The 27,339-nt window shown below is 34.6% G+C and overlaps 1 protein-coding gene across 1 annotated transcript in view; it reads left to right on the top strand.

The window, feature by feature from the left end:
• Nucleotides 1–27,339, top strand: part of LOC124369025 (serine protease filzig) — a 48,691-nt gene that overhangs the window by 6,536 nt on the left and 14,816 nt on the right. Inside the window, exon 3 of the mRNA XM_046826698.1 lies at nucleotides 18,153–18,261. Coding sequence (XP_046682654.1) covers nucleotides 18,168–18,261 — 94 coding nt within the window. The 5' untranslated portion in view covers nucleotides 18,153–18,167. The remainder of the gene's footprint in view (nucleotides 1–18,152; nucleotides 18,262–27,339) is intronic.

Raw genomic sequence — 27,339 nt, 5'->3', positions numbered from 1 at the left:
AAATTCAGACTTAAAGCCCGGCAATTTAGACCGCACTACCACAGGCTCTCTCTTTAACAAATTGTAACTCAACAATGATTATTATTCTGAAGACTTTACTGCAGTTTTAGATTATTCAGATTCCAAATCCAGATGATTTAAATTTGTTAAGTGAAGAACTGCCCTCACACATAAGACCAAGATGCGACTATTGTACTGCCCTCACACATAAGACCAAGATGCGACTATTGTACTGCCCTCACACATAAGACCAATATGCGACTATTGTACTGCCGCTAAAGCGGAGAGGATGGATGGATATTCTAAATACCCTGTCATTATTTCAATATTTAGAATAAGTAAGGTTAAAATGTTTGCGCTTCGTGGAGATTTTGTTTATGCTATTGGTTCAACACGAATGTACACCAAAATGTATTTATTGTTTCTGTATGATTAATACAGGATATTTTTTATAGTATTGCATTGACCATTAAGCAGTGTAAGATAGTTTTCAAGCCCAAAGTTAGAAGGTAGGAGTCAATTAAAGTTCAGAACAAAATAATTAAATAGGCTTTCTCTATCCTTACAACTGACAATAATTTATGTGTTCATCTTAATGATAAGATAATGAAAATAGTATAAATTTAAAATAAATAATACAGATGCAAAAGAGAAGGTATTCGCATCTACCGTGCTACAATGTTCTAGTGTTTGACCGACCAAAACAACTTTTACTTCTCTTCCTCGCCATTTCGAGGTTCGAGGAACAACAGGTAGCACCACCATTCACATCCTGCCCATGTTCCGATTCAAATTGGCCGCGAGAATCGGATCACTGGGCAGTGTGCACTCGGAACGAAAAGAGACGGAAGTTCATTACGATAACTCCTGAGTGGGCAAGTGGTGTTTGGTGGATGCGACTTTCACCGAGTTTTGTTGACAGTGGCCGGGGGCCGAGCCGCAACGCCGCTGTCTCCGTGCCGCTGCCGTGCCACTACCGCTGCCGTGCCCATGGCCGTGACCGACCTCTCATTCTGATAAAACATTCAAAAGAAATACACCGAGAGAGAAACAAAAGAAGTGATGACCTGATTCTGGTAGTGCTTACCATTATTTCTCTTCTTATAGCCTAGTTATTTTCTCTTTTTTGATCGTGTCTGTAAATCTCATCGTGCTATATAGATAATTTCACCTACAGCCGCTGTAAATTCACAAATAATCATTAGTTATGAATAGTTTTGTGTGTTCCAGCACAATTCCAAAGTGATCCTTTAACAAAAATTACGTTGTCCACTAATATTCCAACTTTTTCTGCTGTTATTTTCTGAACCAACCTCTTCAGTCAAGGGAATAGTACACCCTTATGTCTATGCTAGCAAGAACCTTTGACTCTTAGACCACAGACCCCACTGACTCCAACAGTCATCTTCCGCAATAGACTATCCCTATCCAATTACCCTTGCACCCCAGAATCTCGACTCGCGCTTAGTGATGTACCGCTCCTGGACATCCATAGAGTTGCCCAGATTAAGTGGCACATCGGTTTTTACTGAGCCCAGTGTGGGTTCAACTGGAAGGTTTAAACCAGCCAGAAGTGAACCCTCCCGGGGGTTGCAAAGAGTTAGAACATGGGATAAAAATGTAGTTAAAACGAAGTTTAAGAATTTCACCCACCTTAAACAATTGGCTAGTTTTAAATTGCTGCTGTAATAAACTGCTTTCTGAGTGTTGAATAGTTAGTAGATCCAGCTTCACAACTTTTTGGTTTAGTGGATTTGATTTATAATTCCAGTAATGCATTAATAATTCACAGATACATTAGATGTGTACAAGAGCCTGATCTAGAATTCCTGCATTATACAAGGGCTGAAAGGTAGCGTAGTCAATCCGTCTGACAGTAGTCAGACATACCCGAGGAATCCATACTACAGTATACAAGTGTGAAATATCATCTGACCGAAATAAAGTTTGTCCGGACAACCGTTTGCCCTAATCTGGAGTACCCTTGTTAGTAGAGTTCAGTGAGATATGTTCACAAAAGCCTTATTCGAACCGTCTATAAACCTCTGTAATGCTAAAAATATTAAAGCTAATAAATTAAAACTCAAGTTAAACATCTCAAGTTCAAAATTTCTAATAGAACCTCTTAGCCAAGCTTCAACTGTTCACTTAACCCGCAACAATAAAAGGGTACTGGCTTAGAAAATACCATTTTATAACGATACGTTATAAAACAACTTCGCCTTGTAAAATGAAACATCTTTACTTTACTTCATACGTTTATATTACTATATAACATATGAGTTTAATCGTAGTGTTAAAACAACTTTCTGAAAAAGATGATCCTTCAGAAGTGAAAGCCATTTTAAAATAGATAATAGTAATACATACTGTCACTCTTATATAACTAAATATAAGAGTTGATGTGTATTTATAAAATTTAGTTCTTCATTGCTTTGAAAAGTTGTATTTGTTGCACTGCACTGTTGTTCATACGAGTATACGTATGATCAACACTGCGCGTATAAATAAACCTCTAAGTTACTTTTGTACATACCTAAGCTTGTTTTCTGACAAATGCGGCGAAACAAACTAGCAGCCACATGAATACTTGTTTATATCATGCGAAAGTTCTATTTATTTAAAAATATTTTCCTAAATTCCTAGATATTTGGAGTTCTGCGTTCCCTCGGGATTTAATATCTAAACGTAGTAGGTCATGCAGATCGAGGTGAAGTGTGAAACACGAAATGGTCGTGAAATATGAAAACTTAAAACTGCCTGGATGATGAAAGGTGAAAATGCAAGTGAAAGTCCAACCGCAATTTCGACCGCAACCCGCCTACAACAGGTCCCAAATTAATTAGCCTTAAGTAGAAACATTTATTTATTTAAAATACAGTAAGCACGTGCGAGCTGAATTACTTTAAAATGATTTTACTGAATAAAAGATGCAAGGAACATCACTTTAAATGGATTGATTATTACTTACAGTTTACTATATGCAGGTGGTTGTCGCCTTAATAACTGTAATATTTACGCAAAATAAATTTACTAGCAAGGTCCGTGGTAGGTAATAAGTATGTCGCTGGCCCGACGAGGCCACTACAACAGGAAAATGAAGAAAACCGGTTGGTGTTTAGGTATGTGAACAATCGCACATTTACCTAGCATGGAAATGATCACTTGGAGGAGATCAGTCTTATCACCTCAAATCTTTCAAATACTACATTACTCCTAATTGCATTACTCGAATGTCGTAAATGCAGCAGTACTTATTCTAAACTACTAATACCAAAGAAACTTTAAATTCCTATTTTAACCAAAATGAGGCATCATCTCATTCCTCTTGCGGAAGAGACAACCTAAATGTATGAATTGAAATGTACGTATGTTTGTACGTTCAGTAGATTTCCTGGAAATGTATTCTTTTATTTACTGTTTTATTGCTTTTATTTGGACTAAATCTATTTTTTTATTTTATTTGTGAAACCTATATCAAAGTTGGGCCTACTCATAAAAACAGTTTAGGGTGTCCACAGTAGACCACGTATGTGAATAAATATAATATTAATGTAATTTAGTTGCATTAAAAGGAATTTTTAATGTTTAGTTATAAGAATATTCCTACCAGAGGATGTCTATTAGTACCCTGTAACTCTCTCACACACCCGGCTCCTACGCATCTAGAAGTTGTTTTGTTTATATTTACGACACAATGTCAAGTGCTTAATGAAGTGATACCAGTAGTGCATTGACATGAACGTGTAAGCATGAAGTTATGAATTTAACAAGACGGAGCTTCAATCAATCATTTGACAAATTTAGTAACAAAATAAGCGACACGACGCCTTGGGGGTTATCTTTACGGAAGTCACCAGCGGTATAGTGGCAGTAGGCTACTTTCTACGGGCTATCCATGTCAACATGGTCGGCGACCAGGTAAATTGCCCATGCTAATTGCCTATGTAATTGCGTTTGTTCTGCGGAAACCAGGTCAGGAAAAACAGTATGTTCCATCTTCCGCAGTTTATTCGAAAGTATCTTTTATAACTAGGACGTGTCGTGCAAGCCATCATTGTTACTGTACGCGTTTTACGCATTAGGCAACGGTCGGTTTGGTTACTTTTTAGTAAAGAGTTGCTTTTTTGTTGGCAAAATCTCTAGTAGCGATTTGAGAGTGAGCTGGTGGACTCGTATTTCATTGCTTAATGGTATATACAAATTGAATATCTGCCATAGCAGAGAGAAATACATTATAAAGCTTAATAACTTCAATTGGATTGTATTATTTAAAAATAATGCAAAGCCTAAAGTAATTCTTTAAATAAAAAAAGTTACAAATATATATATTTATATAATATATCTACACAGAAAATACATGCACAGAAAAATAACTGCTTCTTTTAACACGTATAAGGCATAGCCCCACTAGACTACAATAACTAAACATTACAATTTTTGTCTAGTAAGCAATTGCATATTTTATGTTGTTTGTCCATTCAGCCCATCCAAAAGTCGTGTGAAATTCTAAAGATACGTTATTTAAAAGGTATAAATGAGTTAAATTTTTTTACTGTGCAACTTTATTCTTATTAAAAGAAACAATATTATAACATTGTAATAGTAACTGCCGTTATCATGAACCCAGATGATCTGTACCTGTTTTAAAACATAAACAATCCTTTATAATATAAGATGTTATATTCTTTGATACATAATAGATTAGTACATGTGAACGAATGTAATTCAACTTAGTATGTAGTAGTAGTAACTAAGTCAAATGCTGCTTTTAATGCAAGATTTTATAATTTAATATTATTTATTTAAAAATTTTCAATGCGTAAAAAAATCGAAGAACTATTGCCAGAACAGAAACGAGATGAAGACTGGCCTGGCCAATGTTCACACTGTGCTGGACTGAAACCGGTTGATACTTGCCGCACACAATGTGTCGTATCGGACAAGTGCAGCGAGGCGAGGTCACAGGCTACAGATGTCAGACACGACAAGGCCGTGACCGGGGTAGAAGAAACTAATGGGCTTTCAGCTTGTCTACCTGATAACTCGCATTCCGTACGCGACATCTCCCCTTTCTTGAGAGTCTGCAGACTACATTCTGCTCAGGTATCAGCAGCCACGAGTAATTAACAGAGGTTAACGAAACCTGGACTTTCTTGTAACTATATGTCACCAGAAGTCTTACCTCGAACCCGACTCATGGTTAGTTCAGATAATAAAATTTTCTACAAACAAATCCTGTCACTGTTGGCCTTATCTGTAACGGTAAAGCCGATAAAGAACAGGTAACATAGTACGCTCACGTCTACGTTACTCCGAGGCAAATATCGTCATCGAATTCAGTCATCACCTAGCTTTTCTTGGATAATTCCCAAATTTAGCCAGCTCCCCCAACGGTGCGTAGCCCCCAGCGAGTCTATGCAGTATGCAACTCTACAGAACTCTAATTATATGTCACCTATAGGCTACTTATGACCAATAATATAGAATGTTTCCTACATTCTGTGTTTTAGAACTGGACTTTATTCTAACTAAGTATAGAAACGAGTGGCTAGGGTATATGTAACAATACAAAAATCTTGAAGCAATTTTGCTATTAATGTTCTTCATTTATAACATTCCAATTCTGAATGAATTCGTTCACCTTTATCAAACTGGAGGCAAATGTTCTGAGTGCACTGCATCTGAAGCGATTTGAAAAGTGTGCAAACATTTTGCGCAATCCATACCTGAACACATTTTGTGCTCTTAAATGAGATTTAGTTAAAACTGGTCAATTTCACTACTAGTACAATAACTTAGGCAGGATAACAAAACACATAATGGTTGTGATAAAACAGTATTCAGAAAAACAAATTAGATCAGTCTTTAGTAACGTTAATCGTGCGGGCAATACAATTACTAAACTCTTAGTACTACATTGTTCAAATAGCATCCTATTATCATAAAATACGTTTTTTTTGCGGAACAAGTACTTTTAAGTTAGTAATTTGTTTAAACCACGTTAGATCTTGAGATAACGATATTATTCATAGCATTAACATGCTAAATTGATATGCCATTGTATTGTTAAGTAAATAATTAATAAGATTATAACAAAAAAAACTATTCAAACAAGATCCTCGATCCTCGTGATTTATCGTTGGAGATTTGTCTCATAATTAAAACTTGCTGTGACATATCTTCAAATATCTTGTAATTTTATATATTCAAAAATTTCTATTTTTAAAACTCATCTGTTTATAATAATTCTGAAGCAAGTTCTGAATGCATTAAAATCAACATTGAGTAATAATATTCAGTATTAGTGTTATAACTGTAATCATTGAGTTAATATTCAGTGAAATACGGGTACTAATTCACAACCCGTACTATTTTTTCCGTGAATAATGTAGTCAAAGTCTATATATTACTGTATCTCACGCTCTCAATTTATGAAAATAAAATGCCTTTAAAACAGCATACGTGAAATAGCATTATAAATGTACGCAAAGGCGCACTAAAATGAAATACGTATTTTACAATAACAAGTAATGGAAAGTATACCTATAATCATCAATTTGGAACAAAAACTGTTTAAAATAATTTAAAATCTAAAGAATTGTTTAAAAAGAGATAAAGAGGATTGGTACTGTATTTTTGGAACATGACCGCACACAAGAGGGTTGCCGGCAGATTCTCAACTCGTCATCTTACAGAGACATGCTAATTGTTAACAGTACCCAAAGTCAACGCACCGCTACAGCGCAGGGAACTGTTCCGCAGATGTTACCTACTGGATAACTTCTGATATTTGGACTGTTCAGTATACTTTCTTTTATTCAGTATCAGTAACATTTTTTGATAAAGAATGTGCCCATACCTTATGCAGTCCCATTACTTTAATAAATACTACGTACTGTCCATTGGTATTAAAAAATTTCATCAATGAATACTCCAGAACAAGTAAACTTTGAAAATCACAGTTCAGCGTGGGACCTTCACCATTAGAACGTACAATCACTACTACCAACTAAGAGAACACCTCGCAATCAGACTTGAACTTCTATCATCTAATTGAAATGACTTGACTAATTGAAAACTTTAACGAAAAGCTACATATGAAACTTAAAGACATGTTTTGTTATCAAATTTTAATATAAATTTTATCACTTTGAATCGTCGAATTATAAGAAAACAAAAACGGCAAAACATTATACGCAGGTATTACACTATATAGATAAACTTTAACTGGAGATGGGCTGATGGGTAATAAAACAAGAGAAATTTTCAGTATACATGCAATTTTATTTTAATTTTTGGCCAGTTTTGTAGTGTGTCAAGTAAGAAGTATCGTTCACAAATAAACAGATCTTACTTTCCTCATTTGTAATTTAAAAAGGAAGAGTTTTTGATAAATAATAGATGCAATAGAGACCCCAACACAGGCTCTTGAGAGACCCCTTTAGGAACAGGGACAACAGACAATTTTATCCTTAGAAATAATAATAGTTTTAAATATATATATAAACACATTGATTTATTACTATCCAAAATAGTTATTTTAACAAACAAGATTCTTCTACGTGGGTATTTAGGAATAAGTAGGGAATTGAGTTCATAAACGAATCATAACTTGTCTGATAGAAGGTGTTTTTAATCTAAAATCAAAACATTGCAGAGAATGTTGGCTAAAAGACATGGAGATTGCTTTGCAACATAGGATATAAATTTCTAGATTTCCCTTCTATAAAAGCCTTCTGCCCAACATGATGCTATTTTTATCAGCAGCACAATAATAATATTAAATACATTTTACAGTCGTTATTCGAGAATGTTGAGAATTGAGCAATACTTCTGTAAATAATAAACTTCTCTGTGCTACTTTCATGTTAAGTGATCTGGCAATAGGGCTTTTGAAAGAATTAGAAAACAGTCCGATTTAAAAGGACGAATTTTATGAAAATAATTATAGTCATACTGTCTTTTAACTGTCCTTTGGGTAGAAGAAGAGATTTCTGTCGATAGCGAGGAGTGTTTGGGAGTTAATAACAACACTATGTTCACTGATTCTGCATATGATTCGTATAAGAATACAGAACTTGTGGTGGATGGGTAGGAACAAAATGGCAATGAGTTTATGAATATACAATTTGAACTGAGATTTTAGTTAGTTATGCGTGACTAATCTGTAAATGTGTCAAACACGCGAATAAGACCAATGTGTCTGAACGTCAACCCTCATGTTTCACTCATTGATGGATTAATTGGATCAATCCAAAATAAATTCCAACATACCAGACTCTTGTAGCAGCCGGGAACGCCAAGAACGAAAACATCGAAACACCGTCCCATCAAATCTCCTAAATAGTTACTGTAGATTATTAAGATACAGCATTACACATGAATGCAGGGCCAAAACATAATTTTCAGTTTTTAATTATCCTTTTGAGGATTATATTTATGTGTCAGAAGTTAACCTCAAGCTGGTGAGAGGAGAATCCAAATTCAGCACCTGGAGAGGAACAATATCTTATTAGCATATTAACGAGTGCAATGTCACTACATGGCGTGCTCTACATAACGTATTGTATCTCCTTAGAAATCTGAACATGATTTATAGACCCATTGTTGAATTCTTATACCATCCTGCAATGGCACGATTTCTTTTCGAAAGAAGAGACATGACAGAAGCTGTGACTCAAGTTCATCCGGATTCTGTCTAATAGACTGAAAGTAGAAATTTCACCCCGAAGCCAATGGGTGCGTAGACGCGTCCCGGATACTCCCGGACGTTAGTCATGACTCGGCCGGCGCTGCACGGCACGGTGGGGCACGCCCCGGGCTGGAGAGCTAGCTGGAGGTGACTGGGTGTAGGTCATAAGGGAGGACAATTCTCATAATATTAATATTTACTATGAGTAAATCTCACATTTTTGTTAGATATAAACTTTATATCACATTCATTCAAAATTCAATAGTAGTTATATTGCATTATTATTTAATCAAAAGGAGGGTATATTTTAAATGCAGGTGATATTCTATGTGTTATTAAACTATCTTATCTTAAATCTATATCATTCCTAATTCAATCAGTCGAGAATTTAAGAAACGCAAGTCTTGGAAATCGTTAGATTTAACTCGTTCGATAAGAGATAGAGACAAAATTAAGTAAAAATTCAATAATTTAATTATGTATTAAGAGCAAATTATTTATCGTACAGACAGATTTTACAAAGGAATTCAAAACAAGCAAAAATTAATTATTATACACCTAAATTGATCGACTGAAAGAAAACTCCTAAGTTATTTGGTATTTTAAATTATGATGCAGCAGAAAAAGCCGAAATGAATTCGCAAGTGTAGTTTTCAGATACATTTAAACAGGTTGCTAATGATTTTAATGAGGTTTTTCTAAAGTGGGAAAAAAGTTTGCCAGAGAAATAGATCATGAAGGGAGCTTAGACACTAATGACTCGAAGTTTAGACTAGACTCAACATTTACTTTACATTTCTGGTTTGCGTGGTGGGTCTGCTCCAGGTTGTTACGGAATATCGCCCATCCTGAAGGATAACGTTAAATTCACCGTCAAAACCGCTTGTTCGTCTATTCAATTTAAGTATAAATACTGGAATGTTTCCTAGACAGTCAACTAGCATGGCAAACTAAAGTAATTTCCGTCCAATATCTCTTCTTAGTGTTTTTCTGAGGTCCTAGAAAAAATCGTGAAATAGCAGTTCCCTACTTACCTCCAGGAAAACAAAATTATTAGCGAGCGTCAGTTTGGGCTTAGATGTGACATATACAAGGTGTTTGAAAAGTATGGGTACGGCTTAATATTTTACAAACCATAGCAGATAACATCTATGAACTTTACACAGTGTCATATGGCTATGTAAACTATTTTTCCTTGCTATTACCATGACATGCCAACCATGGGGGGACGGCCCACAGAGGAAAACATGGAAATCTTAAATTAAAGCATGGGTCGAGTGATACCTCATTTGAAAGAGCTCACTTAGTAGAGTTAAATGCCACAAACCGCATCTCAAAAGGTTTATCCAATCAGAAATGGCGGGTAGAGTGAAACGCCGCCTACCGCATCAGAATACGACGATCCAGTCAGAAATGGCAGCGCATAATGTACTTCACAATGTGTACCTAAAACAACCCATTACTAGGTCATTACTAACAATAAACGCGCCATTCTTGTACTTAAGAAAGCTTTTGACTCTATCAAGATAGGTAAGCTTTTGGGAAAAATAGAAGCAGAAGCATTAGGTTAAAGTGGATCGGTTTATAAATTATTTGTCAGAATAACTCGGCTTGTTAGCATTTGTGGAGCCAACAGCGATCCAAGACCAATTGACTATAGGGTGGTACAAGGTATCACTCTAGGAACAATTCTTTTCTTCACATATAAAAAATAAATAAATATTAACAGCATCATAACAATTGATTTAAACGCCAAAGTTTTACGTTTTAATGAGATTTTTAGTTTTTTAAGGATGTACACGTTAAGCGATCAGAAATCTATTGGTTTTAAAACGAATACATCTGATCACTCAATATCTCCAAAACCATATTTATGGCCATATCTCTCAGGGATTGCACTGATTATCCGTTTCAACTATTTAAATTTGTTTAATGTGATATAAACTGTGATTGGAATTTTGATTTTGATGGTATGTCAAAGTTACTTCATATAAATAGCTAGGCGTAATAATCGATGATGGAAATGGAGTGAGCACAGTAATTATTATAAATACCAAATTAAGAACTATATTTATGGATTCAGAAAATTGCGTGGCGTTTAGAACGGCAAACAGATAAATTATTTCGCCTACGTCCAATCTTTATGGCCTTGGGTATTATTGCATGGGGAGGGGTGCTTTCAAATACTTACTACAATCACTTAATATAATTCAAAAAGCAACTTTAGAAGTTGGATTGAATAAGTCCATGAGTTTTCCAACTGACCCTCTTTCACGATTTGGCCGTCCTGTCTGTCCATCAACTTTTTATATAACATCATTAAATTCAAATGTATAAACATTTCTATGTAACTTGTCGCCCTGTAAACAAAACACGGGCCACTGTTGTGTGTCGTACAGTTAGGGGTTGACGAGGGTCTTTACAGCACTAATTACTCTATTGTAGCACCTTCACAACTCATGAGCACAATACCAGATACTCTCAAAATATCCAGATTGCGCCTTTTTGGGTTGACCGATCCATATCATAAACCTATTCATTTTACATTTCCCAAATGCTGTATGGAAATTTACGGCTACACTATTCATTCTATAATAATTTTCATTCACCTTCACGGTCAGTTTTTATAGATCACGTCAGTGATATGTTATCACAGATGGAATTGGACGATGCCGTAGCTCTTTCGTTTCTGGATGGAAACGTGCTCTTCTCCCTCCGCTCATTCGCACCCAGCAAGCAGGATGTTGGTATTCCGTTGGAGCATTGTTTTGTTTCTTTTAAATCTTATCCTTTACTGTTGCTAACGTATTGTAGAAATCTACATTATTTAATTTAATTATTGCTATGTTTTAGCAACTTTCCGTCAAACCATTTTGTCGTTTCCTCACCATATTTTAACTGTTTTGTATTTATTTGTTTATAATTTTTGTTGTCAAAATCCAATTAAATCAATATTTTTCTAAACAATATTTCCGAAGTTCATTATTTTCCAAATTATATTTTTGTTAAATCGGTGTTTACTGATTTGATTTACTGAACTTGATCCGACGCACAGCTGCTTGTCCATGTAGGCTCTTGTCCATAGCCTATAATTGTAATTTAACCAAAGTTATATATACTTCTAAGAATACTATATTTTAATAATTTATCAAATCTTGCCTTTAACTTTGTAAATATACATATTACTTCAACTACAAAGTAATACACTTTGTATAGTATTTCTTCTACTTTGCTTTAGTGTGTATATTATTAGGAAATAAAATTATATTTAATTCCATTATATTTTATTTCATTTCAGCAATTAATATCAGGTTAACTTTTGAATTCGTTCGCGTATACTATGATAACTCTGTGATCACCGAATAAACAACAACGTTAAATGCTAGAAATAAAAATCTATATTAAATTGTGCGACTCAATGTAAGAAACAGCTACCAAAACGAAGGCAAAGATTGCGTAGGGTATTCTGATGGAAGTTTATTATTGACAGTTTAACTTACGCCTACGCACGACTGCTTGCCCATGTAAGCTCTTTTCCATATAATTGTAATTAACCTAAAAAGTAACGGCTTCATATAGACTATATTTTGTCTAGATACTCTTACTCATCTTAAATACTTTGTTCACACCATCTTCATCATTTAAATGGCAGTAAAATATTTTCATATATAGTACAGTCCAAGACCAAAACCATTTCACTACAGTAAGTAAAGTAATTCTTATAGCTTTTAGATTAAAAGATACGTATTTCCCGCACAATGAAATAGGAACTTTAACGAACGGTTGTTGAGAAGTTGACGATCTAAAATTCGGCCTTTGTATAAAAGAAGTGTTTTGATACACACATTGTATACGTGTAACGTCGTAAAGTAAAACTTCATTTGCATATGCTATAACAACAAGGATTTTTGTTTGTTCGAGGCCTAGTGTGCATAGTGAATGGAGCAGAATACACACACTTAATGATATTGTTCGCGCTGGCAGCATTACTACCAGAAATAACTCCAAACGTTCAAAGTAACCCACTTACTCTGTTTTCACTCATTTGTAACGCAGAATCACGAAAAGCTGCTAACTCGACACAAAATATTTCCTTTTTTTTAGAAGAGGAAAAAGGGCTTAGCTTATGTCTGACAGTTTTGTCAAAGTTACTCATTGGTACTCACCTTAAAAATGTTTGAAAACGTTTCAGTTTTCAAACGTTATACTTCTTATTATATTGAGGGAGGCTATAAATTCATATTTAAAAACATATTTATTTTTAACCCTGTATTAACCCTGAAAGCACATATTTTGTGTAATTTAAAAGAAAATGACGTGTAGCATTGCTAAATTCAGGAAAAAATGCCCGTAATTGTATACATTTATTGCCAATTATAAAATGTGTTGGTATAAAAAATTATAAAATTTTTACACTTGTCTTTTTTATCAATTTCAAAAAACATTTTTTTCAGTTAGTAAGGCTATAACTCTGTAATGCTAGGTTATAAAGTGTAAATTGTAGCTAATCTTTTAAAAGGTTCAATATATTAGAGATGATCTAAAAATCATGTTTCTAATACATTTGTCATAAGCTATGACATAAAATCCACTTGGAAAAAACACTTTAGCGCCTACCTCTCAATGCCTTAAAATGAAATCTTTTGTTAAAGGGCAATAACAAATGTCATACTTTTATCAGTCAATTGGTACATGAGTTAATCTGTTCATCTTTACGCAATAATAATATAAGTAGCCTAAGTAGATTCCGCACAGTTATATTGCGAAATTTCCGTTCCTAACTGGTAATACCCAGAAGAATACTTTTCTTTCTCCTCAGCAGCCCGTCTCCCTAGAAGTCAGACCCATTTCCCTTCTTCAGGTATAAACACAACAATTTCATTTTATTTGTTGCAAAATTGGTTCGTGCGGGGTATGATGAAAGGCCCGAAAGGCTCGACATCATAATTATAAAACCATTGTCCAACCCGTAAAATGGAGCGATTTGTTTCATCAGAAAAGTGGTCGGTAGGTATTGGAAATTGTTAACTGCAGTAGAGAAAGTAAACTATAAAGAACGAACAACTGCAGCGTAACGGCCCAGACGACACGGTCCACAGCTTACGTTTGCTTTCTTGGTTCTTTGCCTGCGTCTGCACTCTCTCCCTCGCCACTCCTCGTCCGTTCAGTGTCCTCCTCACACCCATCGAATGAAAGTGTTCTACAACCTAGTGTCACTCAGCAATGTCGACAACAAAAGAACCTGTTTACCAGATAATTATCTAAATACAATTCGATCGTATTGCCATAAACAATATAATCTGAACATACGAAGAAGGTTCTTGCTATGAGAAAGTCAATGAGGTAGTATAAGGGCTGTTACCAGGCCCGAACTCAGACCGGAGTTTTCGGACAATATTACCGGAGCCCGGACCGGATCTCGCCACACGGCTATTATTTTTATTGACCACCAAACCAACCATAGGATGACGAAAATATTTAGTTACTATATCATATCTTTAATAATAAAACACTATTCTATTTCAGTTTGTAAATATTATTATTTTCCTTAACTCTATATCACCAGTACCGTTTGAAACTTTAAAATACTTTTTTATTTTAAAATAAACGAACCATATGTTTCTTCATTCACTTCTGCAATTGCAATAGCTCTTCTCGTGTTTTGGCCGCAATTTCTCATCAGCGTGAAATATAAAATTTTTAAGCTCACCGCCCGATAAGAGAATGAGGTTTTTTTTCGGCTCAGAAGCCGAACAACAATTGAGAAAAACATAAAAATATTCAATACCTTGGCCTGCCACCAATATGTCTGGTATTTACCCATACAAATAAATTATACAATATTTTCCTATACAGACACACACTTACTGGATACAGACATATATGTATAATAGAAAAATATAAAAGTAATTATTAAACTACGCAATGCGCTGAAGCTCTTCGAGGTAGCCGCAGTGAAGTAGAGCACAAGCAATTTCTTCCGAATATCGAACATTCATAAATTTCACCAAGTTCGAGGAAAAGTTCATTTTCTTGATGCCGACTTAGGCCTAGGCTTAATAGTACTGGTGTTTCGAGGCAATCTGCAATTTGGTTTGAATAGCAATACAATTGCTACTTATCGGTGTGTAGGTCACTCCTCAGCTGATTACAGTCCAAAGTTAAGGCAGAAGCCTCCAGAAGGGTTACCTTTCGGTGGAACACAGCGGCGGGTAAGCGTCCTATCAGTTGTTCCAGGTAGGTAGGCGGTCAGGTACGCAGATATACTTACAGCCACACAAACAGCTTCCGTGCAACACAACAAACAACAATCAAAGATTCAACAATGGGCCAGTAAGGAAGCGGTGTAGGTAGATACATTACATAGTTAACCTCATGGAGATTCATTCCCAACTCTCAAGCTTAAAATTATAGGAGGAAAAAGTGGGGCTGAGCACGGTGATCCTTGTCAGTGAGCACCAAGTCTAACAGGAAAGTCGGAGTTAAATGTTGGTTGTCCACGGAAGTTGCAGCTTATTTGGTAACTAGCTAATAAGGAGTTTCCAGGTTGATTAGGCCTGTTTGTCAAAATGACTAAAATCTAATTCTTTCTCTCTGTTACACAAAATGAAATGTCCACAATAAAACTGGTACAGTAAACCAAGATAAATAAATAAATAAATAATAATAAATAAAAATGCCTTTATTTTCAAGCGATTTTCTGTATAAACAGCTTTTCAAAATAACTTTCGTCAAAACAAACAATACAATAAAAATACAAATTCGGTCTTAACCTAAATACTTACTGGATACTCTGGAGACCTCCAAACTTTAGTCTGACCAATTTGAGTAACATTCTTTATAAGACTGTCTGGGAATATTTAACGTCTGCACACAATAACTTGAACGTAGGTTGGCAAAGCCGTTTGTCCAAATGCTTGTTTTCTTTTTATGAGTAATTGATATTCAGTGTCAACTCTAGAACCTTCAGATAATTGCGTTTATAATTTGTGTCCTGTTTAGTGTTTTTAGTTATTAAAGGTTGTTAAAAGCCACTTGTAATTTTAGCACGTTTCGGTTTATTTATTTAGATTATGATGCCGGTTAAGTGTAAGAACGGGTCATATGGCCCTAACATTTCCTCTTCAAATAAAGTTTTTTTCATTTTAACTTTTCTTTTATGCTTACCTTAGGTTGTGAATGTGAACTGGATTTATTATTGCGTAGTTAATGTCCAATGACAATTATGGAACCTTCCTTATTTTAGGTCATTAACTTCATTATATCATTGTATTTCATCACACACATCAGGTCATAATGTTCCTTGCATCATTACATTACGTTGTGTGCCCAAATGCTGAACCCATATTTCAATGACTACTTCGGTATCTCCTTAAATCATGCTACATCCTCCATAGTGAGTTTGCATGTCAATGACAACTCAGGAACTTTCCTTAATCATATTGTTAGCTTCCTGGCATCCTTACATTAAGTTGTGTGTCCGAATACTGCTTATTTTTATTTGTGGTAAATGTCCAGTGACAACCGTAGAATGTAGATGCAAATGGTATAGGTATGTAAAAGCCTATTACAAACTGTGGGCATATGTGAATGTGACATACATTCTGGCTATGCCCAATAAGGAAGAGTGGGAGTGATACGGTTACTCTATAAACATCGTCCAAGATCCCTTTCTCCGCCGTAGTGTTGGCAGCATGACCCTCGTCCCACTGCCATCGTTTCGGCGCGGCAGCTGCTGACTCACCGCTATTCCTACTTTCACTCATTTCCCAATATATTCAGGGTTCTTCTATTTGAATAGAAAGTGCAAGTGATGTTTACGCTTGTACGGTAATCGGATGTTCAGTCCTTTCCGTATTGTTATCGGCCACCGGATAATGTACAAGTTCTCAGCATACAAACATTTGTGGAAGCGAGCAGAAATATTTTTATCTCTTGGACCATATGTGCTAACCAATATTAATGGACATTTTTAAACTTACAGTTTATGTACGAAATACATGTAATCGTCGATTTGTTGTAAAGTCTATCTAAACGTTCATACCATGATTAGGAGGAATGTAATAACCCGAGTGTCAAAATGTATTTTCTCAAGTTTCCCGTGATTTTTAAATATTGAAAAATAATTTATAAATGTATGCATAACAAGGATCTAAGCATTGGACTTTACTCGCATTATCAAGGGCTTGGCAAAAAAGTTATAAGTATCTGACGGATAAATATATGAGTTTGAACATATCCAAAGCTTCGCTAGGTTAGAAACCCTTTGAGAAATTTACTTCCAAAATATAATCAGTAAAACTAATAGACTTTCAACGTATTTAATAGGCCATACACTAAGTACTATAGTAACTACAATAAAGAACTTAAAACATAAAAAACACTAAAAAAACATTAATGCCATTAACAAAATTAAGCAATATATATATATGTATATATAACTGGCATTATAAAAGGAACGCATATTAGGTGTGAAAGAAAAATTCTGGTTAGTTGACCAAAACCAACTAACCAGAAAAAGTTCATACAACAATATATCAACAAGTTTTTTTATATCAACAAAACTAATTCACACTAAAACATATTCAAAATTGTATTGTGTATGAAAAAAAAGGAAAACTAGGGAGTTATTCAATTTTGAATGGTCTTTTTCACTCTATTGTGAAATATTTTGTTCACTCTACGACCATAATGGAACAGTAGGATAGCTACTGAACAGTAAATAGGGCAAACATTACACTTTTACCACACTTCATTCTATAAAACAAACTGATCGATTACTCAACAAATAAAAAATAACATAAAGATATATTTATATAAGCAATTGAAATTCTAATTATGGTGTATCTTGTTGCAGTTACTCTCTGAAAATATGAGTGCTCGTTATGTCTATAAGAAATAGACATTCTCATTATGATGTATCTTGTTGCAGTTACTCTCTGAAAGTATGAGTGCTCGATATGTCTATAAATAATAGAAATTCTCATTATGATGTATCTTGTTGCAGTTACTCTCTGGAAGTATGAGTGCTCGATATTTCTATAAGTAATAGAAATTCTCATTATGATGTATCTTGTTGCAGTTACTCTCTGAAAGTATGAGTGCTCGACATGTCTATAAGTAATAGAAATTCTCATTATGATGTATCTTGTTGCAGTTACTCTCTGAAAGTATGAGTGCTCGATATGTCTATAAGTAATATAAATTCTCATTATGATGTATCTTGTTGCAGTTACTCTCTGAAAGTATGAGTGCTCGATATGTCTATAAGTAATATAAATTCTCATTATGATGTATCTCGTTGCAGTTACTCTCTGGAAGTATGAGTGCTCGATATTTCTATAAGTAATATAAATTCTCATTATGATGTATCTTGTTGCAGTTACTCTCTGAAAGTATGAGTGCTCGATATGTCTATAAGTAATAGAAATTCTCATTATGATGTATCTTATTGCAGTTACTCTCTGGAAGTATGACCGCTCTACTCATCTTGGTCTCGGCCTCCGTATGCTCAGTCTCTGCTTTTAGTGCTCTTTACTCCGACCAGGCGGCCGCACCGGTTCAAGGTAGTGAACACTTCTTTTAATCCTAATTACAAATGTTAATTAAGCTTTGGTCTATCCAAGTTATTCATAATACTAACATCAGCTTTAAAATAGTATTTAACGTACCTTACAGTCATATTAAACAATTGAACTTAAATTGAATACTGGATTCCGTTATAGATCAGCAGCTGGACGAGCTAACGAATACATAACATTTCATAAATATGCTTACGAGTAAATTATGAATGAAAAATAAATTTATTTTTGTAAATCCAGAAGAAAAGAACATTTGCTTCCACTTAGTATTTATCAAATGTTATATAAATCCAATATTAAGTTCATCTAAAACAACTTAGTACGTCCATATTTATGTTGTCTATTTGATGGCCACAGTTTATCTATCAAAATACTCGTACGTTCAATACAAAATTTAATTCAGATGATTTTAGAAACATTAAACGTTTACACATTTACAACTGGTAAGTACACACAATCTCGTCATGCTGAAGTCGAAGACGACAATTATCAGGAGGGTACCAAGGAACATTCCTTCCGCGATATATGCAATACCCCTTGCCTCACAGCTAAAATTTCGAAATTAACCGAATATAAGCCTATATTCCAAATTACTTTTCATTGTAAATAACGTTGATTTCTACTATAACCTCAACATCTGTTGTTATAGAGCGATCTTCAATAGAACCTTTCTCTAAAATTCCATTAGAACGGCTGTTTTCCTGCTATAATTATTAAGTTATAACAGTAAAACATCTGTTTTACTTTAATAATTTCGCCAGACAACGTATCTTCAACTAAACAATTGTAAAGTATCGTTTTCCTTTCGGAGAATAATATCCTTGTTTATTGAAAATAAATAGTTACTTTGCATATCAGGTGAGCAACAATCCCCCCAACTATGTAGGCTATCGTGGGTGTTTTTAATGACTGTTTTAAAAATCAAATTTCAGGATCTTTGTTAGTGTAGACACAACCGCGTAGATTTTAGCCACACCTTTTGTCAATTTAGTCATAACTGTGAACGATTGCGGATGGTCCTCTCGCTGTTGTCTTCTGTAACTCTGAACCTTTGTGTCTTACATGTACTTCTCTGAGAAGTGTAGCCAATTTCTGTGTTGTGATTTGAACATCTTACGTTCACTGAACCTCCAGATGTTGGAGATACGTCTTCCTCAAATTAATTTACCTGAAGTATTGTTTCTGCAAGCACAATGCAAAATTTCAAATGAATACCAGATGTCACCTAAAGGACTAACTACTTCTGTTCTTTTTGCATGAGTGGTAATTTAATAGACACTGTATTATTATTTATCTGCGATTTGTTCAAGTAGTAGTTTCAGAAATGGTAAACAAATTCAAGATCAACAAAGTCTACATTGTACAAGAATAAGGTTCTGCCTTAATTCAAAATAAAAAAATAATAAGCAAATACAGTTTCACAATATCGTTTATAAGACACAGTTGAACAGACTTCGATAGTGTGAATACTAATGTTCTTGTATTATTGTGTAAGTGCTATTTAATTTTTACAATAGAATCGAACCATTTTACAAATTTATAGGCAAATTGTGATGTGGATGTCAATTCAGTCTTGACCTAATCACTTTATAAATTACAATAAATTACACTAAAAATAACTATCGAAAACCGGCACCAATATCTGGAATCTTGTTTATTACACTAAGTTAAATTAAACCGTTTGAGAGATGCCTGTAGCAAGGGTGACGCAGACATTTGGTATGTAGAGTAAAACCTTGGTCAAGGTCAATAACCTGAATATCCGTTCATCCGCTTCACATGCTGATCAGTAAAAGCCTTTTAAACACATTTATACACCATTAAGATTTGTGGTGGTTATATGTTTAATTTTATTTATATAATGTACATAAATTACAGTAAATGAACATCAACATCTCTCACTTTCAATCTTATATAACTACTAGTATTTTGAACTCAAATATTATTCTCAAATAGCCTTCTTTATTTACATGTCATTGTGGTTTTATATTATAAGAAAACTGTTATAACTTTTATAAGAAAATTTAAGAGTTTTTCCACAAACGTATTAAATCAAGAGATATTACTTAAATGAAAACGGGTTATTACATAAAGTTTCTTTTAACAAAAATGAATCTATAAAACAAATTTTAAATGTAGTAAAATCATAAATAAATTACACAAACAAAACATAAACCATGTAACTTGTATGATTCTTATTCTTCTTACCATAGAACTCAGTCTTGAACTTCTCTTGAATAACTAATTTAGTCTTTGCCTATAAGTAAAAGATTCAACCTAGTAGGGGAGAGAATTTGAAGACCTCTAATGGTTTAAGACAGAATGGATTTTATTGTATAATAAAACAGATAAGAGATTGTAATTTAGAATAACTTCAATTTTGTATTTGATGAAGGCTGGTATTTAGAATTAGATTCGAAAGAAAGATACGTAAAGCATTTAGGTAAAAATACTATTAGTGGCAAACGTATCTTATATATTTTAGTACAGTACAATATAACAGAAACACTGATTGAATTACAAAAAATACCTTGTAGAATTAAGCCTACACTGGGATTTTAGCTTCAGAACAAACCATAAACGCTGTTATAAATATAAGATTCATTTTGAACAATGATTTTCAAATGGAAGGCATCTATAACAATGGTGCGAGTGCATGTCCTATATGAACACCGTGTATAAAGCTGCAAATGGATATCACAGTAAAAGTGTTCAAAATAGCCTAGGACAATAATCCATTATACGTTTTTATAAGGACAAAGAAAACTGTAACTCGTCTTTTTAAGTTTTTGCGTGGAAATATAGCTGAGTGTCCTAAGAAGGAAATAAAATAATTCACCCTTCATTTGAATTGATGAAAATTTACAAATGGCAACACCTATGAATAAAATTGTCAATGACATCAATTTACTCGTAGGTGGATTTCGTTAAGAAATCAAAATCAAATCACTTATAATAATTACATAAATATACACTCATAATGATGTAATGGAGCTATTTATGAAATCTCTTCTATATTATAAATTATTATGAAGTAGCATATAATGTATATAAATGCCTTTGCAATTTTAACGGAATCTATTAAGAAAATAAACTTATTAAGAGTAACAGTTCGTATACATGCAGATCTTACATTTATACATTCTACACTATTTGAAGAGATGTGAGGAATGTGTTTAAATAGGAGGGGAATGATATTCTACCTACTAACATGATAAAATGGATCAAAGAATGCAAAGATAATTATAGATAAGGAGGGAGTTGGTAGCCACAACTTTGCCCCATTCAACCTCAAGTCTCACTCTTGGAATGTGTGAGCGGATTGGCCCCTCCTAGTCCCTGCAATTTTAGTAGCCCTCTTGTTTCACCTAGTGACTGTTTTGGAGAACTACTCCGTGATTTCCCAAAGAGGCCAAGAAAAGGTCCAAACTGAACAAGAATTCCTGAGACGATTAGATAATGCGCCACGTGATCATGCAGCAACGAGAAGTCAATGTTGCACTCAACATCACATTTCTGAAACAGACCCAGCCTCAATGATTGGTTGTCTCTAGAATCAACCCTCACAGTACCTAAACCACTGAACATGTGAATAATAAGCCTCCACAGAAGAGCGATGACAGTAAGGATGCGTTTGTTAGGATGTTCTTACAGCTTGCGTTCACTAGGAAGCTCACACTCATATCCCTCGAGGGTGATGTCTAGGTCATTTCATCTTTTACAAGTCTTGGGAGGACTCACATCTACCTTTGACTGTAGCCTCGAAGGCCTCCATAATCTATACTTCGACCACAAAGTGATCATTTCGCACCTTTATTTCTCTATGTTATTTCCTCTCACCAAATGCTTCAGGAAATGTCTTACTTCCTTCGTTGATTCTGCTAAAAGCTAATTTGGGAAGGTTGCATGGCTTATTTTAGACATATATGTGTGTCTTAAATACAACACTCTTGAACCTTACGGATCATTGGGTCTCTTCTCTTCCTATCTTCATCAAACATCCCAGTCTATTTTTCCTTATCCTACCCAACTTAACACAGCATCAACTGCTGACTGAGTCTTATCTGAACAAATTCCACATAGCATACCGTAACTCTTAATCTAAATTGTAATACATTAACCAAATCCTCATTTAAATCCGTTCCCCTGGTAACCACAATCCAAAACTTTTAGCTAAATGTTTCCGCAACTATTGGCTAGATTCATTTTTCTTATTCTTTCCTTTCCTATAACCATCTTGGCTCTCATTCATGATAATACATTTCTACTACATGATTAACACACTGCATATTAACGTAATCATAACTCCTATTATAAATATGTTACAGTCATTAAGAAAGTCCGAAATTCTCATTTACTTCATCGATTCTCGTCCACATAACGATTGGCTTATAACATTATCTTTTTTTACCTCCTCTTTCTCCTTGTTTGCACACACTTTCAGTTTATCTATTATCCTAACAGCTACATTAAACACTTTGATTACTAGCTAACTTTCTCTTCGTCTTTCAAGGTAAGCTTTATCTCATAACATCGCTCTCAAATTTCTGCCTACATTACTCATTCCTTTCATACACTACAGCTGTACCCAGCTGTATTCTCATCCCATACTCAAAACCATCTTACCTTTCTCTCTCTCAACCTGAATGTTCTTGGTGCTAAATTTTCCATGACCCGTAACTAAATGTGCTGTGTAATGGACAACATTCGGCGCATTCTGCTCGTATCTTACTCTCACATCGTCCTAGTAACAAAACGTTCCTCTACTCTTATCAAACTTTCTTCATCTCATGCGACACTCTTCAAACTCTCCTGATTCCTCACGAACTTTGCTTCACGTTTGTCCACCCATGCTCCTCGTCATCTCAGACTCCGCCAATCACAAGGAGCAAGGGTGTCCTTTCCCTCGCCTGGTATTGCAGGAAATGTCGCCTGCAACAACGCCTCTTATGTATAACACGAAACGTCCCTCATCAATTCGTTCTACCGATCCTGATGCAGGCAACCGGCATCGAATAGCATCGTAATTGCGGTCATCACATAATTACACTTGTTGCTGACTAATGACCTTGTCAGTCGTTATGTTTCCTTATATGAAGTTGAATGTCTCTACAGGTCTCTTAGAGGAAAATATTTGCTCCAGGACTCCTCAGTTGGCTCTTTTGTCCGTTTACGATGGCAAAATACAGTTATCATAAGAATTATGTAGTTAACTGTGCATTTATCTTCACGTGCCAGTAAAACTGGAAGTGATGTCGAAAATTAAAGGGATAGGGTATGTAATTAAAAAGAAACTGGAAATGTAAGCAATGTAAGTGAAGTAAGTCCCGAGTTTCTACAAGATGAGAATTTGTAGATTATTTAGTGGATCAGTTTTGTGATAGTCAAGTAATATACTTTTTTCTGGTCAATACTAATTGTCAGATATAGTTTCCTGCTAATATATGGCCAACGATCCAGGAGTATGATTGTAAAAGCAATATTCAGGAAGAATAGGGTATCTAGGCTTTTGACCAATATCTAAAGTATAGTAATAAAATAAGCAATGTTCCATGTCATATCTACTGTATTTGAAAACCAAAAGCCTACGTCGTGGAAGGTACAATATTTATCAAGTAGATCGAGCTACACACAGTTGTACAACTATATCTGTACAATTGTCAAGCAGCATAAAAGTAGAAATGGGTCCTGCAATTGAGATAAATATTTTTTCCTCTTCCAGTGAAATGGGAGATACGTTAGTGGGTGAGAATTGGGTTATATTACAGGACTAAAGTAAAGAAATACCTAGAAAACCCTAGAAAAACCTGTTAATACTTACTCAGTGAGGTGGTGGTATAAACATTTTCGACGCAAAGCTTGCCAACAGAGATTATTTAACCAGATTTTCAAGATAAAATTAACTCTGAATTCTACTTTATGCATTTTCCAACATAACCAACCTACTGGAATATGAATACAACTACAATTACATGCAAAATGTTGTGCACCGTCCAAAAAATTCACCTCCTCCTAAAGTTTCGAGCGATTGAGCTGCATATTGTAAATTCTCTGGTATTTCCATCAATATATTACGCCCTTCCAGTGTTTGGTAGCTGCTTAACTCAAGAGGCAAATGTCATCCTTGCACGGATACAGAACAGTGCGCTGAGGTTTGTTTATAATCTAAAAAAATTTGACCACATCTCACCTTATCGCAAAAGAGCAAATTTACACTCTGTTCAAGATATTTGTAGGCTCCAAACTGTGACATTGGTGCATAAGGTTTTGGTAACTGGTAACTGGTGAACCCTCTTACCTGAGACGGAAACTAGTGGCGCGAGCGACTCTAAGAGAACGGCACACTCGACAGGACGACAAGCTGCAACTGCCGCGTGTGCGGTTGGAGGCTACAAAAAGGTCCTTCTCGTACTTTGGACCCCAGGAGTACAATGCCTTACCACCAGTTATAAAGACTTTGTCTGTTAAAACTTTCAAAAAGGAAGTTAAAACTGTATAGGTACCTTAATGATGTATTGTTGTTTAAGTATGAATTTTCTATGTAAATTTCCAGCACGCAATATTTGGGTGTCACAGTTTTAAAATACGAATTGTACTGTTATGATTAGTTTGACGTGAGTCGATTTGTAAAACAGATTGTAAACTGAAATCCGCTCAAGAATAAAGGCCTTATTTATTTATTTATTGAGAAATTTAAATCTCTTGTGGCGAAATGTAATAACAGCATCTGAGTACGTTTTATAATAATAAACCCCGCAGCATTTTTAGACTACATGCTTTAGCATATAATTATTATTTTAAGTATTATGAATGCATACAGAACCCCATACATGTGTCCTCTATAATAAAATAAGTTCAATGAATTAAGTACTTAGACATTACTTAACTTCAAGCACATAATATATACATATTCAACATAACAGAAAATGCCTGGTTTTTAATAATATTTTTAATTGTATGCCCTTTTCACAAAATAAACATTGATGAATGATTATATTTTTGTACAGTTTATTTTAACGTAAATACGAATTTAACCCACATAAGAGTTCAAAACCGAAAAGTCGTTTTACGGCCTTCATTATAGTTTTCGACAAATCAATTAAAAGTGTGACATGACTTTGTGGACACAGATTTACATATATACATATACAGATTTAATGTCGCCCATTCGTCTCCCAGGCTCACGATCGCATATATCGGCCTCCAACCGCCTCTCTTTCTTAAATCAACAATAATTCTGTTTTAACTTTTGAAGAATTGTTTTAAAAAAATCAAAGTTTCGATAAGTAAAATAAGAGTCATTTAAGAACGCTAATCAACTGCCGGCCGCGCATCTGAGGCTCTCGCTTTTAACGTGGGGCTTAGCTTTAAAACGCCTTATAAAGAGCATAAGGTATAACAAGCGTCGTTTCAAATCCATAAATTTTTCACTTTAGAACCTTAGATTTTAGTGCTTTAATTAACTGTAAAAATACGGTTATCTGTTGATACTAATAGTTTCTAAATTATATTGAAAAACATTTATTGTATTTCATCAGGTTTATAAAAATCCTCGAAAATTAAAAAATTAGATAAAATGCTTTATATGGCTATTTACAATTAGCCATATAAAGCATAGCCATATTGTATACAAATAGCCATATTGTATACAAATAGCCACATTGTATACAAATAGTCATATTGTATAATGTATAATGAATATATTATACAATTACATGCAGAATTTAATTCATATCTGAGTCCAGAAAATTGTAAATTGTTGATAATTTGAATGAAATCTCGAGAGAAAGTTATATAGCAGAAAGTGTTTTTTAACGGCAGAGGTTATATTCGGACCCGGACACACAAGTTGGTTAATGTCCAAGAATCTGGACGACGGTCAAGGTTATAGGCATCTGTTTATTAATTGTGTAATTAGTAATGGGCAGGAACAACTTTAGGTCGCCGTATTACACTGATCACAAAACAAACTAAACTAGAGACAAAAGTGTCTTGGTATTTTCAATTAAACTATAATTCTCCAGGAATCTAAAATATGAATGGAGATCGAGGAAGTTGGATCCGGCAATGAAAGTGCAGTTTCAGGTGTCCATGGCAAGGTCAGGAGTCCCCGTTAGCTGACCTACTGAGCCTTGAAAGTGAACTTGGGCTTGGCAGGGACATCGCGGCAAGTGCATCGTCTCATATCATAGCTTATCATGTACACTCATTCATAGTCGCGTCAAGTGCATCAATCTCTTGTCATAGCTTATCATGTACACTCATTCATCGTCGCGGCAAGTGCACCAACCTCATGTCACAGCTCATCATGTACACTCATTCATAGTCTCGGCAAGTGCATCATTCTCTTGTCATAGCTTATCATCTACAACATTCACCGTCGCGGCCAGTGCATCATTCTCTTGTCATAGTTTATCATCTACACTCATTCATAGTCGCGGCAAGTGCATCATTCTCTTGTCATAGCTTATCATCTACACTCATTCACCGTGGCGGCCAGTGCATCATTCTCACGTCATAGTTTATCATATATACTCATTCATAGTCGCGGCAAGAACAACAAGTAAGTCTCATGTCATAGCTTATCATGTACCCTAATTCACCATAGTTTCTCCATTGCATTAGCATTCTCTTTCTTAAAAGCTAACACTTAATTTGAACATCATGTTCTACATCACTTCACATAGGTATGCCTAACTCATATTAGGCCTTGGTGTTTTAAATAACAAGTGTAATGCACTGTATACCTTATCACTGTACAGTTTAAAATGGCTACTTAACTGAAGGGTTAAAATAATAATACAATTTAATTTTTCAGATAAAGCCAAATACATTTGTTGAATTAATTTGAATAAATTGTATAGAACTATCATTACTTTTTTATAGTTTTGTTTCATGTTGAAAAGTTAGTTGTGTATCATTTATTTGCCTACTGAAAAGATTTGAACTTTAAGCATATTATAATCATTAAGTTAATTAACTAAGTTAATTGCCTATGAACATTCTCTAAAACATTTTAAAGCTCGCGCTGGCAAAAATCAATCATTAGACATTGTGTTTTGT

Source organism: Homalodisca vitripennis, chromosome X, assembly GCF_021130785.1.
Source record: "Homalodisca vitripennis isolate AUS2020 chromosome X, UT_GWSS_2.1, whole genome shotgun sequence".
Lineage (NCBI taxonomy): Eukaryota > Metazoa > Arthropoda > Insecta > Hemiptera > Cicadellidae > Homalodisca > Homalodisca vitripennis.
The sequence above is the reverse complement of the archived record's forward strand: the minus strand, read 5'-3'. Positions and strand labels throughout refer to the sequence as shown.